At 36.8% G+C, this 16,001-nt stretch overlaps 2 protein-coding genes across 3 annotated transcripts; both read right to left on the reverse strand.

Annotated features, from left to right (window-relative positions):
* Positions 1–611: 611 nt before the first annotated feature.
* si:ch211-117l17.5 (regulator of G-protein signaling 21) lies at positions 612–5,915 on the reverse strand. Its single transcript, XM_055058420.1, has 5 exons — positions 5,488–5,915; positions 5,098–5,160; positions 4,733–4,797; positions 4,404–4,570; positions 612–4,194 (listed from the first exon to the last, which is right to left on the reverse strand). The coding sequence occupies exons 1-5, from the start codon at positions 5,565–5,567 to the stop codon at positions 4,006–4,008; spliced, it is 564 nt and encodes a 187-aa protein (XP_054914395.1). The 5' UTR covers positions 5,568–5,915; the 3' UTR covers positions 612–4,005.
* A 5,443-nt stretch (positions 5,916–11,358) lies between these two features.
* On the reverse strand, positions 11,359–13,944 carry LOC129375308 (regulator of G-protein signaling 21-like). 2 transcript variants are annotated; one of them, XM_055054317.1, is made up of 5 exons: positions 13,759–13,944; positions 13,573–13,668; positions 13,430–13,485; positions 13,172–13,332; positions 11,359–12,665 (listed from the first exon to the last, which is right to left on the reverse strand). In XM_055054317.1, the coding sequence occupies exons 1-5, from the start codon at positions 13,833–13,835 to the stop codon at positions 12,480–12,482; spliced, it is 576 nt and encodes a 191-aa protein (XP_054910292.1). In that variant the 5' UTR covers positions 13,836–13,944; the 3' UTR covers positions 11,359–12,479. The 2 variants fall into 2 exon arrangements, with proteins under 2 accessions (XP_054910292.1, XP_054910300.1); XM_055054325.1 differs by having other exon boundaries at positions 11,362–12,665; positions 13,576–13,668; positions 13,759–13,941.
* Positions 13,945–16,001: the final 2,057 nt, after the last annotated feature.

Here is a 16,001-nt window from a genome sequence, read left to right on the forward strand (position 1 = left end):
TGCATTTTCCATTTACAATTGTCTTGAATCCTGGATGGAAAAATCTGCCATTGACACCGAATGTAAACACGGATGTTCCTGGTATGTTTAATCAAAAAAGGAATATTTTTTAAAATAATTATGCAGGATTAATGTTAAAGTTGCCTTAAGACTTTAAGGCTACTAAATATTTTTGGTGTTTCTGTGGAAAAATGAAGTCATGAAGTCAGTTATGAGGCCAAAATTGCTCAATGTTAACTTGCAACTTGCACAGTGTGAGTGTGCGTGGTAGTAGGCACAATGAGCGCATTGAAGACGGACATCTGCACCTCCCACTTCCACAGACAGCTACTTTAAACCGTAATTAGCAGTGAACGATACTAAAGAAGATAGACACGTTAGGGGGGATTTATCTGTGGCCATCGTGGCCATTCTTTCATAAGTGACACAGAGTGAAGAATGTAGAGCTTTTATATAAAAATGGAATTTACGTGCAACTTTTACTTTATAGTTTGATCTAATACTGGAAGTATTGTCCCTGTTTAATGACAAACCTGTATGAAGTCAAAAGATCGATTTGTCTACTTGTAAAATAAGAACATGAAAGAGACGAGACTGTTAGACGGGATCAGTTTAATAATTCACAACCCATAAAGCATTCTGCTGCAGAGTCAAACATTTTTTTTGAGGGAATCAGCAGCACCAGGATGACTAACTCCAGCAATTTATCTTTTAGAAGTAATAGAAAAGTCAAGTGGGTAATGTCTCACCACTTTTTACAATATTGCAATGTTAGGATTGTTTCATGGAAGTCTTTTTAGAAAAACAAAAAGCTTTGCTGTCTTGAGCTTTTGCTGGTATATTTTGTATTACTTGAACTTCCAGCATCAGGTTTATACACAAGATGTAAGATCTCATCAAAAGTACCTTGTTTTATAAGTTTTCTGTGCCATCATTGCCTCAGTGAGAAGTTTTGAATGGTTTTTGCCCTCTACACTAACTTCAAATACAGTACATCACATTCACCTTTACTGTTGTGCTTCAATGTCATTAGTTTGTTGAGAAGATCATATCTTTATGGGAACGTCAGAGGCAGTTACTGTGTGCTACAAATGATTCACAACCTTTGATCCTTCTTACATTTTGTCATCTTAATGTATTTAAAATATTTTATTACTTATAATAGTTTATGGGAAGCAACATCACAAAAACGCATATAATTGCGGAGTGATGCGTAATTTATGAAGGCCAAAATCATTTCAACTGAATATCATCTGACCAGAGGACACACCTTCTACTGTTTGCTGTGCTCTGAGATGTTTAAAGATGCAAAAAATTATTTTACGACCTAATTGTCCTATATAACAGACCTATCTGCCATATTTCTTGGTCTTCATGGTTCTGCAGAGTTACTACTAGCAGGACTGCGCAAGGTATGGCGCCAAAGTGATTTGATAGACAGCTAGCTGGATTCATTGATTGGCTCATGATTTACATCACTGAAGACTCCACATAACATTAGAGTTTAGCTGTGGACTGTGGACATGCTGTCTGGTATCAGAGAGCTGTTCAGTATGGAGGAGCAATTATGAGTTATTTTAGCATGAATGATTTAGCAATGCTAATGGGGCTGCAGTTTTGAGCTGACAGCATGAAACACCGGAACTGCATGATATTAGCTTGTGATGTAAATTTTATTTTTGCTTTGGGACTACAGAAATAAAGTATAATAAAGTTCCGATGTGGCTATTTGTTTACTTCTTTTTACTGGATTACCTAAATTAAAAAGGTTGGACATTTCAAAAAGTAAAGTGCCAGTATATAATTATATTTATATAAATAAATAATCACCTCGTCTGAGTCTATATTGCTATATTTGGGCAAACATTGAATTTCTATGAGACAAAATTAAGTATTTGGGTTTGAGTCCATCAGAACCAGAACCTTGAGGTTCTCCATTGGAATACTCAAAGTGTAGTAAAATCTGTTGTTTCTACTACAAGCTCAATAACAAAGTTTGCTAAATTTGCAACAGTTTGTTTACCCAAGGTCAAATCTCTGTTGCATTTAGACACATTTGGGCCTGCAGACAAAAGGATGACGCAAAATAAAATGGGGAAAATCCCGTTTCTCTGACCTCTTGATTTCTCAGGAAACTGAAAGTCCAAGCTTTCCAGTTTACTCAAACCCACATGCCACTTGTGTGTCAAAAATGCTTTTCACTGACTTCAAACCACAAAGCAGTAGGGGGACACTAACCACCCCTGTTGGATTTATCAACAAGGTAATGTTCTTTGTCATTATTTTTTTAGTAAAAAATAAACCAAAATCTGTAATATTTGTACTCATTTGAAAGAAATTGGATTTTTACATTACCACTTCTTTTGATTTCTGATCATTTTCATAATTTCCAACAAAAACAATTTTTTAAACTTAACATAAAAGGAATTAAATATTTAAATTAAAGACACTTATAAGCATTTAGCACATGTTCATAAAAAACTGCTGACTATTTTTTTCATTCTTCTATGACGTATTATTGTGTTATGCAATACCACAGACTGTTATGTGCCGACGACATCACTTCAGCTTATAGCGCAATCTTTTAAGATAAGCCTTTTTCCAAAAGTGTGCTGTCTTCTTTGAACATATTTAGGACTGAAAAAGGTCAGGATGAGGAGATTAAGTCCATGTGATAGAGAAAAATAAAGTCTTATTTTTTTAAGCGGTTCAAATAATTTAATATCATTTAAATCCACCAGCAGTTAAAGAAGCACTTCAACTCTACAACAAACTTTGCACTCAAGTTGTGACAGAACAGTAAGCAATAAATAAAACAATGTTCAAATTTTAAGTTAATTTAACTACATAACTCCTAATAAGCATTTATTCACTCTTATTCATGCTTTGACAATCAGTAATAAGGCCCAGTCCTAGAATATATAGGTTTAACCACATGTTCGTGCCGTGTAATAGTAGTCCTAATTCTATTATTATCAAATGCAAAACTCATTATGCTTCAGTGCTGTAAGATGTCGGTTTGAGTTTTGGCAAGCTGTTGACCAAGTGACGAATTAAATTTGACGTAGTCTGTCTCAAAATGGGAAGTTCTCGGTTTCAAAAGTGCAACTATTTGTCAAGATCCCACAAAGAAGTTTTGGAAAATATGCATGATTTTTTTTCTTTGTACATATCAGTCTAAAGACAATTCTTGGAAAAGGTACTCTGACAATAATCAATGCTAAAGAAGTTAAAAGAAAAGGGAAAAAAAAGGGGAAAAAACTTCTCTATGGGCCACCTTTGAATGAAAAATATACATGCATTTCCAACTCAATTTAGATTTAAAGAAAGAAAGATGCTTTAAAATAGTTCTCACTAAAAAAGGACAGATCATTATTAAATCCTCAGCCTGCGATGGATTTTCTGTCTCTCTTAGTGCTCCGATTTCTTGACCAGGACTTTGGCTACAGCTTATTCTGAGTAAATGGTATTTAAGTGCCATCATAAAATTCTACTTTTTTTTCGTTTCACTTTGTGTCTCCTTTTTTCCTCTCTAACACACGCAAGTGAGAGTGGGAGTTAAGCAGTTGTGACAGTTGTATCTCTTATCTTCTATCTGCACAGGAAACACCTCTCCAAAAAAGGCCAGAAGGCATCTAAGGCTTTCTTTGCATATGTTGCGGCTTCACTGTTGGTGCAGAAGTCTGTCACCTTATTAATTGGTTCGCTGTGAAAGGCGTTCAGTTGTCCTGCACTGTCTTCATCCTTTGTCAACAGTGTCTATGGGGTAATCATTGGGGAAATTTGCTTCAGAAAAAGTCTTCAGGTGAGTGGTGCTAAATGTAGGGATCCGCTCTGTTATTAGTGTAGAACAGGAGTTGCATCGCCGATGTGTGCGGGCCTCTGATTGTGTCCTAGTCCCACAATGGATGACCCTCCTGCCTTTTCAGTTCCTCCGCCTGAAGGAGCCTCAAAGATTCCAGTTATGGGTTTTCTTCTCCTTCCTCTCTCCTCCTGACCGTGCTTTCATCCCGTTGTGGCGTCAGCAGCGAGGCTTTCCAGGAGTGTTCTATAAATGTCCGAGCGGAGGAACCGCGGGTACGAGTCTCTTTCCATCAGCCCGTAAACTATCTTCTGAGCTTCGTCAAAGCAGTGCATGGTGGGAGTCTTGACGTTTCTTTTGATCTGCTCTCGAGTGTGATAGTCAATGTTGATCTGGAATGAGGCACACAGATAGAAAGGTATGAAGGGGATTTGAGCCAAAAACCAGAGATGGGATATTCAACATTTGAGCTGCTGTTTTTTTCACTAACACATGGAGCTCAAAATGTAAAACAGAAGTTGTATGGGTGCGTGTGTGTGTGGGTGTGTGTGTGGGTGGGTGTCTGTGTCTGAATGGAAAGATATCTCCCAACTTGCTTTACCTCTTTAGGTGATTCTGCTTTGATGAACTGATCATAAATCTTCTTCGCTCTCGAGGACAATTTAAATGAAGACTTAATCTTCTTGTAGTCTTCACAAGTGAGCCAAAATTCAATATTCTCATCACTATATTCTGATTTGAGGAAGTTACGAAAGGTGGCCAGTCCATCTGGGGGAGGAACAAACAACAGCAGGCTTAGCCACGCTTAAGGCGCAAATAGCATTCCTTTGGACCATTCTGTAAGTGAGTTATTGCATGCAAACTTTCATTTTCTTAAACCTAATTTACTATCTCAGCAGCATTTTAATTCCCAAAAGGAAAACAACTTACATTTAGATTCAAGAAGTCTTTCCAGAGACTGTGACCATTGTTGTGTGTCTTCTAAACTTAGCCCGCTGGGAGAAAAAACAAGTTGGATTACTTAACCAGAATCAAATTTGAGTGAAGTAAATCTACAAGGACAGAAAAGGCTCTGAGGCATTCAGGCCAGGAAGGCCTTTGCAGATGTGCTTATCAAGTCCATACAGAAATGTTGAACCCTGGGATTAGCTGGCACTAGCATGTATCGTTCCAAAGCAAACACTGTGCCTCTACATCATTTGAATCCTTTCGTGATGCCATAGATGGAGATGATTGTAGCAGGCTGGCTGTTTTAAAACTGAAATTGATGCAAAACAGTACAAAAGATTCCTCACCTCTCTGAGCATTGAGTCGTCGGTGAGAACATGCACTGGAGTCGACACATAAAGTTCTTTCCACTGTGCAGAAATAAGATATACATGAGTTCATCCTTCATTGATTTGCTGTTGTTAAATGAGACTCTAGTGTGTGTATGTGAAAGCATGATGAGAATGTAAGTAAATAAAAAGGAAGAGCTTAACATCTAAATGTAATCACAATGTTATTTTGCCCCCAAAAAGATGATTTTATTACCATTCCCCATTTTTTCTAAAATTTCATAATAACAAGTTAATTATGAGTTTAAAAAAATCAGAATATGTCAGATAAATCATGTCGTTAACAAATATCTTAAATAATTACCAAGTCAGCATATCTACAACACATCCCATTTTAAAAGTACTCACAGTGTGGCGTTTTTGTTCCTGTCATCTCGGTCCATGATGAAGTGATGAATGCTGGGTGGTTTGGCTTTTATGCTGGGCATTGTTTTGTTAGGTCCACACTCTCAGGCTCTTGGTCCTGGTCATGCTGTGTCTAAGAGGTACTCAGGAGGGTTCCCCCTGCGATGCAGCTTTTTATACGAAGGTTTCCTGTCGCCACAGACTGGGGCTGCTGGGATACCTCAGCAGCTCTACTCAGACTAAAGAGGAAGTACCCCTTCCTCCTCCTCCCCCCTACTGCGCTTCTCCTCCTACTTCACAGTTCGAAACAACACATTCAGCGCCTGAATGCCTTCCTCCTCCTGATGCCTTACTCCCTATTATGTCTCGCTGGTTCTTCTCCTTTCCCGTCTGCTGTTGCTTTTCAGTCTCTCCTCCTTGCTGGTCTAACCAAACAAACAGCAGTCTCTGAGACTGAAAGCATGCAGTGTTTGAATTATTTTTAGTCTGGCTGCGCAGATGCAAATGACAGCAACGGAGAGTGTGATAGGCAAATTTCCAACCATCTCGTGCAGCATGTTAAGCAGCTCATCAGATGAGACTAAATTCTAATCTCATGGTAACGCAAATGGAAAGACTGTTCTTCACAGCAAATTACACAGCAAGAAACTTAAGTCTTCATTTATCCTGCAAAAAAATTAAGAATTTACAAAAAAAACCCCAACAAAAACATGTAATGTGAGGTCACAGCCTTTTGTAAGAAAGAGGAAACACCAGAGTGATTGCAACAGAGACCGAGCAAAGGGACAGGAAGTAAGAGAGACGGTCAGGACGTCACATTGTGACCAGTCTCATTTGGAAACCACCAAGTTGGTGTCTAAAATGTTTAGCTTAGACAAACTGAAATCTTTAAAACTGTGGTAAGAATAGAATAAATACATATGGACAACACCAGCAAAACAAAGAACAATAGCACTTGCATAAAATAACAGAGCAATAAAAAACATATGCATATAACAAAATGCACCAACAGCCTCATCTGTAACAATGATCGTTCAAACCAAAGAAACTTTAGCATCTGATTATCTAGATGAACATTCTGCAATTGAAAGATTTTGCAAAAGGAAGCAGATTGTTTTTATTTGAAGGAGTACAGATATTTATCAGTTCACCCTGTTAGCAATTCAACAAACTGGGAGCTGACAGAAGTAAAGAGACTCAGAGTCAGTGCCAGAAATCCACTTGCTGTGTGGGAACTTGAAGTGAACTGGACAGTGTCTTGGCATTAGGCTAGCTATAACTGATATTAGCATTGGTGGTGCTGACCGCTGACGTTTGAGGTTGTGTTCAGATCAGCTGTGATCAGTCCCAGACACTTTGGCTTGTGCCTTAGCAGATACCGAAAAATGAAACACAGTGTTGGGAATTTACATGTCGACATTTCGTCATGAACTGGATGTTGTCCTGTGGAAACACACAAGTTATCTTGAAAAGCCTTCAAGTACAATGGATCAAACAGCCGATTGCTATGTATGTGATGTAGTTTGAGAAAGTAAAGAGGTTCTCTGGGAAATGGAAACCACTTTAATGTGTTTGGTCAGTGATAATCTATCTCTCATGTACAAATAGCAAAGAAGTGAGATAAAAAAAAAAAGTTTGAAAAGTATTCACATGAAAAGTATTGAGTCATCTTTTCTCAGAGTAAAAATACTGCTGCAGGTTGTCCACAAATCTCTCTGGATCTGACATTAAATGCAATACGACCTCTAAAACGTTTTCCTGACCACTAGTGCAGGACGATGCCTGGCTGTAAACCATTTTGGATCTGCCATAACCCATTGAGTTTTAGCTACTGAATGTCATCCGTCAACTAACAAGTAATAATTTCCCAGCCTCCAAAAAGGCATTTTAGTCAACACTAGTACTGTTAGAAAAGTATTTGCCACTTTTTAGAGTTTTTTTTCTGTGTTTCCTTTATTTGACATAATCCTATATTTTAAATCATTGACCATTTTTACATTTTAAACAACTATAATCAGAGTAGACACAAAAAGCAAGCAAATTATGATTTAATTTATCATGGGAAAAAAAAATCTCAAACCAACCAGTCCCTATGTGAACACACAACCTGCCAAGCCCCCTTTGTTAAAACCAGTGATGTACCACATAATTTCATTCAGCCCACAATTTTAGAGATTAGAAATGTATTTTGTGGAAATAATTTCTTCTGATGAGACACGCTGAAAAGAATTTTAGCATGTTTGAGGTTGCATGGCTGCTTGCTAAGCTCTGCTATTGCATAACCTAAGAATGAGATTGGGTTTGGAGGTGGCCGCAGCACTTACCGCTTCCTTATTGCTAGCACACACTGAACATGCTAATTTATGTCTGCAGCATTGGAGATAGAGTGATTGGGTTTTGGTAGTTTCTCTGAACAGTCGACACTCCCACCTAAGGGTGAATTGATTGAGCTGTTCACTCTTTGGAATATCGGCATGATAGTACTTCAACCTTTTTGGTACAAGTCTCAGGTTCAGATGCTGCAGTAATTGCTTTTCTCTTTTTTGGGGTTGTATTCACACAAATGTGCATGTGCCTGACCAACAAAATGACAAATACTGTGTTTTTATAAAAGTTTTCACAGTTATTTATGATAAATTAATCAAATGCACTAGAAAAGTGGCACCTGGCTACTAATTCCCTTATACGTCTTATGAAATCAGGGAGGTGATACTTAGTTTTTCTAATGAGTCGTCCATTTGTTCATGAAATTCTTGTAAGTTAAAACACCCGCTTCAGTCCTTTTCATTCCACTGCTTGAAAGAAAACAGGAAGTTGTGCATTCAGCCTTTGACTTCCCTGATGAAATTTTACACAAGAAGATTAAATTGTTTTTTTCTGGTATTAATATTAATGCTCATCCATTACATTTATTGTTATGTAGTCCATCTGTAAATGTGCATTTTCTTTTTCTTTATCTTTCTTTTTTTACATTTTGAAGGCAATTACCATTGAATAAGCCCTACTAACATATGTGCTCTATTACAGCCTGTCCTTTAGTTTAGCTTCACTAATGCTTCTTTCCATTTTTTGCCCAAACATGGCTGTAAGCAATGAGCCGTTACATGCTAGATATCGAATTGATTGCACACTTAGACAAAAGTGTTGCACCTCATGTGGATATAGATTCATTTAGGATTTCTAGCACTTTGATAAGTCACAATTGGGACAACTGTAACACAGTGCCATTGACACTACTCACTTCCTTCTACCTACCATGGTAACAGAACTGGGCAATGAGAAAACAGTGGCAGCTTGTGTGTGAGGAACAGCACACCATGTGATGGAGATCCGAGAACTGTGTGATTTAGCAGGAACAGCCCCTGACACCCCAGTGTACTCACGTTTACTGACGTAGAGCTTTGAAATAAATTCTGCCGCTCATAAATAACTGCCCATTAAAACGCTTATTTATTTTGGTCATTGTCAGTTTTTTTAATCCAGTAGTCATAAACTGAATGAATGTCCTACTAACTTTCAGTGTGCAGCAGACACAAACACTGAGATCTTGATTTCAGATTAGACTTTTCCACGTCAGGCATAAAACCATGTTTTTTTTTTTTTTTTTTGGTAAACTAAGATTTTAACAAAGCTGCATGTTTTGTCTTAATCAGTAATGCTTCATGAATGCATAAACCTTAGCACGCATGCAATTCAGGATAGAAAAAAATCTTGTCTTCTCGCCATTCAAACATTACTGGCAATACGGTGCGTAAACAGTGATGGAAATGTGTTGGAACAGAGAATTGAAAACATTCTATTAGTTTCTGGTGTAATGACAGAGAGAGAAACTCTTAAAACGAAAGACGTGTCTTCTGGTGCATTTATGTGCTTGTGGTACATTTTATGGATTTTAAGCTTTATGCTAAAATAGTTAAGATTTTGCAACAAAATCAGTATAAATAATACATAGCTTGTTTTTAAAACTTTCTTTTCAGAGCCAAACTAGCTGGATCTCATGATATTGGCTTGTCAAAATTAGCAAACACCATTATTTTTACCAAGAGAGCAATATGTCCCTCTCATCTAAGAGCCTAAAATGCAACCCAGTGTCATTTCTAAAGAGTCAGACTGTGGTTTTGTTAAAGCAGGTACAATTTACAGATTAGAGATTAGAGCAGACTTTAATGTCTGCTGTTGCAATGTTTGATGCTTCCAGCACAAAATGTTTTGAGTTTTCTCTCACGTTCTGCAATCGTAATAAGCAAACCCAATGCAGTTTGGGAAATAAATAAGTTGAGTTGGGACATATTATATAAATATGTACTTCAAATAAGAAAAAAAAAAAAAATTAATTTGGAGGACTTAAGTGGACTTCATTTTCCAAGGCAAATATGCAATTTATTTCAATTTTAAGCTGTAATTGTAAAATAAATAATCTTAAATGGTGTTTTTTAAAATCTATTTTACAATTATATTCTCAAACTAACCGTCATTTCTTGCCTTCATTCTAATGCTGATGTTTTAAGTATTATAACTTTTTGAATTATTTATGAGGATGAACTTATCTCACTTTGAGTTAGACGTAAACAGAGCATTTAAGACAAATGTGTGCAGCTGATAAGTTACATAAAAGCAAATTCTTTAAATATTCTGTTTTTTTTTCAACTTATTTAAACAAAAGACCCTTTATTTCTTCTTAACTCCCCACAGTCTCTTTTTCTAAGTTAAGCTCTTGTATTTCTGCCCCATCATTGTCTGTAGGGTGATGAGATTATTCCCCTAACAAGGCAGTACATTCTGACTGTTACGCTTCAGGTTGTCTGATGACTCCAGCAGTGTTGTCGTTTAAGCTGCTGGCTTATTTTTAGCTGCCTTGGTATTCCTTTTTAGGCTCAGTTTTTACGAAGAAAGCCTTGTTCAGAACGGAGTACGACTAAAGGTCACAGAGGGATTGCTTTTTTTTCCAGTTTGGTAAACCCTGTAACTTCTGTATGGAATCATCCCTGAACCTAATTAGAGAACATATCAGGCATGAGACCAAAGACAGAATCTTTTTCTGCGAAGTGGAAACTCTTCTCCTATTTTGTGGTTCTTGGACATCTCTAAGTCTGCACTTAGTCATTTATTCATATAGAAATTCTGACCACTGGGGGAAAATATGCAAAAGCAGAGACTCATAGAGAATAAATAAAAATCACCACAATAGTGCGGTTACAGAATGTAACAAGTGCTTTCAAGTTGAAGTCAAATTGCAAGTTTCTATTATTTAAAGTTAACATTTTAACTTTTAATGGATACTCTCTAGTTGCCTGAACCTTGCCTTCATTATCAACTCTAATCATTATCAATACAATTAATGTAGAAGAGACAACTTTAACTCTTTCACATTTTGAGGATTCAGTTTGACATGTAAAAAACAACCGGTTGTGAACTCCCTCTTAGGTTACTAGTTAATGTCAGGTTCTGAATGAATGAAACAGGAAGTTTTTTCACTTTGAAAGGACATTATTGTTTTTATATTTACATAGTGGGCACACATTAATCCTTATATTCAAAGTATCCAGTACTTTACTAGAGCATCAAAACATGTTTAAAGGCTCTTTTCTCCTCACTAGATTAGCAAAAAATATTTGGAAATCATTTACTAAATCTAGACTTAAAGGTGTTGTTTTCATGTCTGCACATCAATTATGCTCCAAAGGACATCATACAAAATAATATTAAGAACAAGGTTCAAAATTATGAATGAATAAAGAGAGAATATTGAATTTCTGGAATAGAATCAGTTTTATTTTTGAAGAACCTGGAGGCTTTTGTTTTTTCAATTACACTCCCTTACTTTCAAAATAATAAAATTAAAGTAAGTTAAATTATACTTTTTTGAAAGATGCAAAGTGATCTAAGTTAAAGTTCAGTTTAAATCATTAATCTCCCACAGCCCAGTACTTTCTGGCTAACAAATCAAGCTCACCCTTTTATACAATAATGAGCGAATCTTAGCCAAAGTTTCATTCTATTGTTATCTTACTGTGAACATTGATTTAAAACAAATTAACTGAGAAGCTACAACTAACTACGTTAGATTTTATGTACCGTTGACAAACATTATGCTTAATCTGTCCTAAAATGCATTCAGAAAACTGCAAAACAGCTGAAACACTGAGTTCCTCTAAATCCAGACTACACACTCACCTATTTAGAGTTGCCTATGAATCATAATAACTGGAAGATATATCAATATGCTGGCATTTGACTAAATGTAATGTCTATTGCTTTTTTACAATTAATTAATGTATTATATTTATTTGGTGTAAAGCTGTTTGAAATGCCTCAATGTGTTATAAAAGAAACTTGACTTGACTATTGAGCCCATGCTCATTGTGTAACATCACAATGACAACCATGTTTGTCTATACACCATGATAACAGCGAGGAGCAGGAACCATCTACTGAAAGGTACATTTACTGAATTTTTTTCACTCCTAATCATGAAATAATCAGGAGACAGAAGTCCCAGATCATTGTTTCAGGTGAGTCTTAAGTTCTTGTGCTTACAACTTCATGCTATTTGACTGAAACTCAAGTCCCAAACTCTGCTGGAATGTCAATAGTCTGCATCCAAAAGAAGGAATAAAAAAGAAGAAAAGAATCAACATTAAGAAATAAACTGTAATACTAAACAATCCCTCATTTAAAAAACAAAGGAATGTCATGCCATTGTTTACATACATTAATCTTTTATTGTTCTCCATAATCTCCCCTGACATACTTAGACTTTCAAGCAACACATGCAGCACTTACAAGCAACCCTGAACAGGCATAAACATGCATGTCGTTGTCCTTCAATACACATAGTCATCACATAACTCCTCTCTCTTTCAGCTGTTCTTTTCAACGACTTTATATTCTTACAAACATAAAACATTTTTAGCTTGTACACACGTCTTGTTAATGTACCAGGACACTGAGTCGTAGTGTTTTTCCCCTGAAATGGGAACAGTACCTATTTTCTCCTAAATGTACCAATGGGTCCTAGATTTGCGCTTCAAACTCAGGTAAGCATCTGAGTGAAGGAATCTGGGACAAGAGTCTCTCAGCATCAGGAGGTAGACATGTTTCTGGGCTTCATCAAAGCAGCAACGACTTGGCTTCTTCAACGACTCCTGGATCTTCTCTCTGACACTGTGGTCTACATTTATCTAATAGAGAAAAAAGAAAGAAAGTTTAAATTTAGAATGTGCAGTGAATGAGTGCAGCTATGATAAGGAGGAAAAATAATCAATGACTTAATCTGGCATAGAAGAGATGTCTCAGAAATAAAAGCTCTATGAAATGTGAAGCACTATTTGGCTCAGAAATAAACAATTGTGAATAGAATCACAAATAAAAATCACCCAAGATATGTGCTGGGAAATATATCTAAATATTTTCTGCTCAAGGCATCATTTGAAATAAATACCAAAATTTCACTGAAACTCAGAGCACAAATTGAGTTGGAAGTTGAGATATCCTAAGCTTACATGTTGTGCTTCACTTCATTCTTGTTCATTCTTGTTCTGGATCATTGTGTTGACACAATGAGTCGTTCAGTCATGTAAGACTCTTTAAAATGGCAATGAAAATGACAGTGAGCCCACTCCTGGCCAAGTTGGCGACTCCTCTTCTTATTGTACAGTATGAACTCCTGGATCACTGTCAAACTGACCTCTCTGCATGCTGTAGGTTTGATAAACTCCTCATAGATCTCCTCAGCTCTCCATTTCAGGTCATCTGAAGCTGACCTAAAGTCTTCACATGCGAGCCAAAAATCAATGTTTTCCTCACTGAACTCGGACTCCAGGAAAGAACGGAATGCTGTTCTGTACCCTTTGGGAAAGTACAGGTTAAAGTCAAACAATTGTTCAGTATCTTATGTAATTCCTTAATTGTTGAAAGTGTTTGGGAGGATTGTAATGATACTTACTTTTATCTTTCAACCATTTTTCCAGAGATAGGTCAAGTTTATTGTCAGTCTTCCAGCTGAAGCACAAATATTTATTATAGATTTTTACTGCCATGGACACAAAATATATTACTAGCAGAAACAATAAATGACCAGAAAACCACTACCTGAGGTTCGAAGGACAAGCTTCACCATTTGATTTTTGACCTGAGGACCATATGTTGTAGTTTCTCCTCCTTTGACTCAGAACAATATCAATCCTGTCACACAAATCAAATTAAATCTATGCAAAATAATAACTAACAATGAGAAAAACATTTTCATAGTCAGTATCATGCTGTCTGGCTTACCTTCTTGGTCGTTGTACATTTGGAAATAAATCCTTTATATCGCTAAACCGAATCTTGGAAAACAGAAACTTGGGCATTTTAACATCACTGGTATTGTCTGAGGAGAAGATCAGATGGTCTGATGTGGTGTAAGTAAATGGTGTTTAGTTTCCCGTGAGCTGGGTTGTAACTTGACAGCTGTAGTGAAACACCTGTGACGTTGAGGGCCTGCTGGTGCAAGTAAAAGAATACCTTTCAGATAACTGGACGACTACGGATTTGTCTGAGCGGCTGTTGTCGCTGACTCACGGCTGTAAAATTCCAGTGAGGAAAGATTTGTGTTTGAATCAGATATTTGAGAAAGAAATGAGGACAAAAAACCAAGTCGAGGCTTGAAATGTGGAAATATAAACAAAAATTGATATTGACAAGATACAGAACTAATTTTTAGAAGGTTTATGAAGTGTGTTCATAAGAGCGAGATGTTCCTGCTCAGGAAGCCACATTTCCAGTTCCAGTGCATGAAGCAGGAACCATATGCCTGGGACTATGACAGAGTGAAAAGTGGTGAATCTCATGATTGTGATTAGTGGGAGGATCGGATCAAATTTGAATTTTATCTTCTGATGTATTTGTCATCGAAGCGTGACATCTGGATGGCACTGATGACCAGAAGTGAGATGAGGAGGAGTTACAGAGGAGTTTCAGTCTTCCTGGTGAATCTTGTATGGAAGTTGATTGAAACTGTAGTTATGTACACTACGAGGGCGTAAATGCCATCTCATTATTGGGGGGAACCATCAACAGAAAAATGTCTTAAGAGCAATTTTGGGGGGGTCGGCAAGGTTACAATGAAATAATGTAGGACATGGATTAAAAAATTTGTAAACCAAATTCAAGCTGCAGGACCAAATAAATGACTAGTAATGCACATCAAACATGTGTGTGTGTGTGTGTGTGTGGCCTTGTATTAGATACAGTGTAAGAACCATGAAGCGTAAGGACCATTTTCCTAGCACATACTATGTTGTGGAGACTGACTGCTCCTTTAGGGCAATAAGTCATGGGCTCCCTTAGAAAAAGTTCTGTTTTTGGGACAGGGGTCAGGTTTAGGGTGAGACTTGAGATTAGCTTAGGTGAGGACAAGTGAAAATTGAAAGACACACTGTGAGTGCGTGTGTGTTTAGTTTTTAAGAATACCCTCAGGGGGCTTAACGGTCAGGTATTGTAAGTTTGTGGTTAGAGGAAGGCTGATTGGTTTATTTCAAACTTTCCCCTCTAGAGAAACAGGAGCAACAGCAGATGTATACATGAGACTGTGGACTGCACATTTTATGAGCCAACACCCTTCATTTTGCTTGCTTGACAGAACAGTACTTTTACACATACATGGGAAAATTCAGAGAATGTAAATCACTTAGGACATATGATGTCATTGTGAAAATGTGTGTTAAAGTTCAAGCTCAACACAAGTTGAGCTTGTGTTTCTGTTTTAAACTTAAATTGTATCTTATTTTTACATTATCTAAAAATTGAGATGATAGTCTGATGTTGGAGTTACTGACATGTTTTCAACTCATATTTATACATTTGAGCAACTATCTTCCTAAAACAGGAAATGTGTCACTATGCTCATGCATACAAAGAATTTATAGTTCTTGCCTGAAAGCCACCTCTACACAATCCAACACAGTCCACTAATAGTTGTAAAAAATAACTATTCTCACCTACAATGATCATTTTGTCCAGTTTGGTTGGTCATTCCCATTTTGTCTGTTTGAAGCTGGAAGTCCCAAAGGATCTTAGCTCAGCCATTCTCAAATCACCACTTTGAGAATGTGGTCAATTTGACCAAATGGTCAAATCTCATATCCAACTAATTATCCCTACTAGGATATGTACTTAGTGTCAAGTGATTTAAATATAAGTTAATGTATTTAACTTATATAGAGATAATGAAACTAGTTGTCTATTTGGCACAGATCTTCAGAACTGATGTGGCAATCAGACTTGCTTAAAAACAATATGTTGAAGGCTTCATGAGCAGCATATTCTAAAGTCCTTTGAATTTGGAAAGAAAAGTCAATTTTGTGCTATGAGATCAACAATTTGTGGCCAATTTAGCTGCTGGTCCTGGCACCAATTAGTATGCTGCCTGTTGCTATGCTGTGCAGCCTCTGAAACACAATTTCTCATATTTGCATGAAAAATTCAGACAAGAAAATGTGTGTAACAAGGGGAAAAAAATACAAAACTAAATAAAT

Source organism: Poeciliopsis prolifica, unplaced genomic scaffold (assembly GCF_027474105.1).
Source record: "Poeciliopsis prolifica strain line A6 unplaced genomic scaffold, Auburn_PproV2 SCAFFOLD002, whole genome shotgun sequence".
NCBI classification, from domain to species: Eukaryota; Metazoa; Chordata; class Actinopteri; order Cyprinodontiformes; family Poeciliidae; genus Poeciliopsis; species Poeciliopsis prolifica.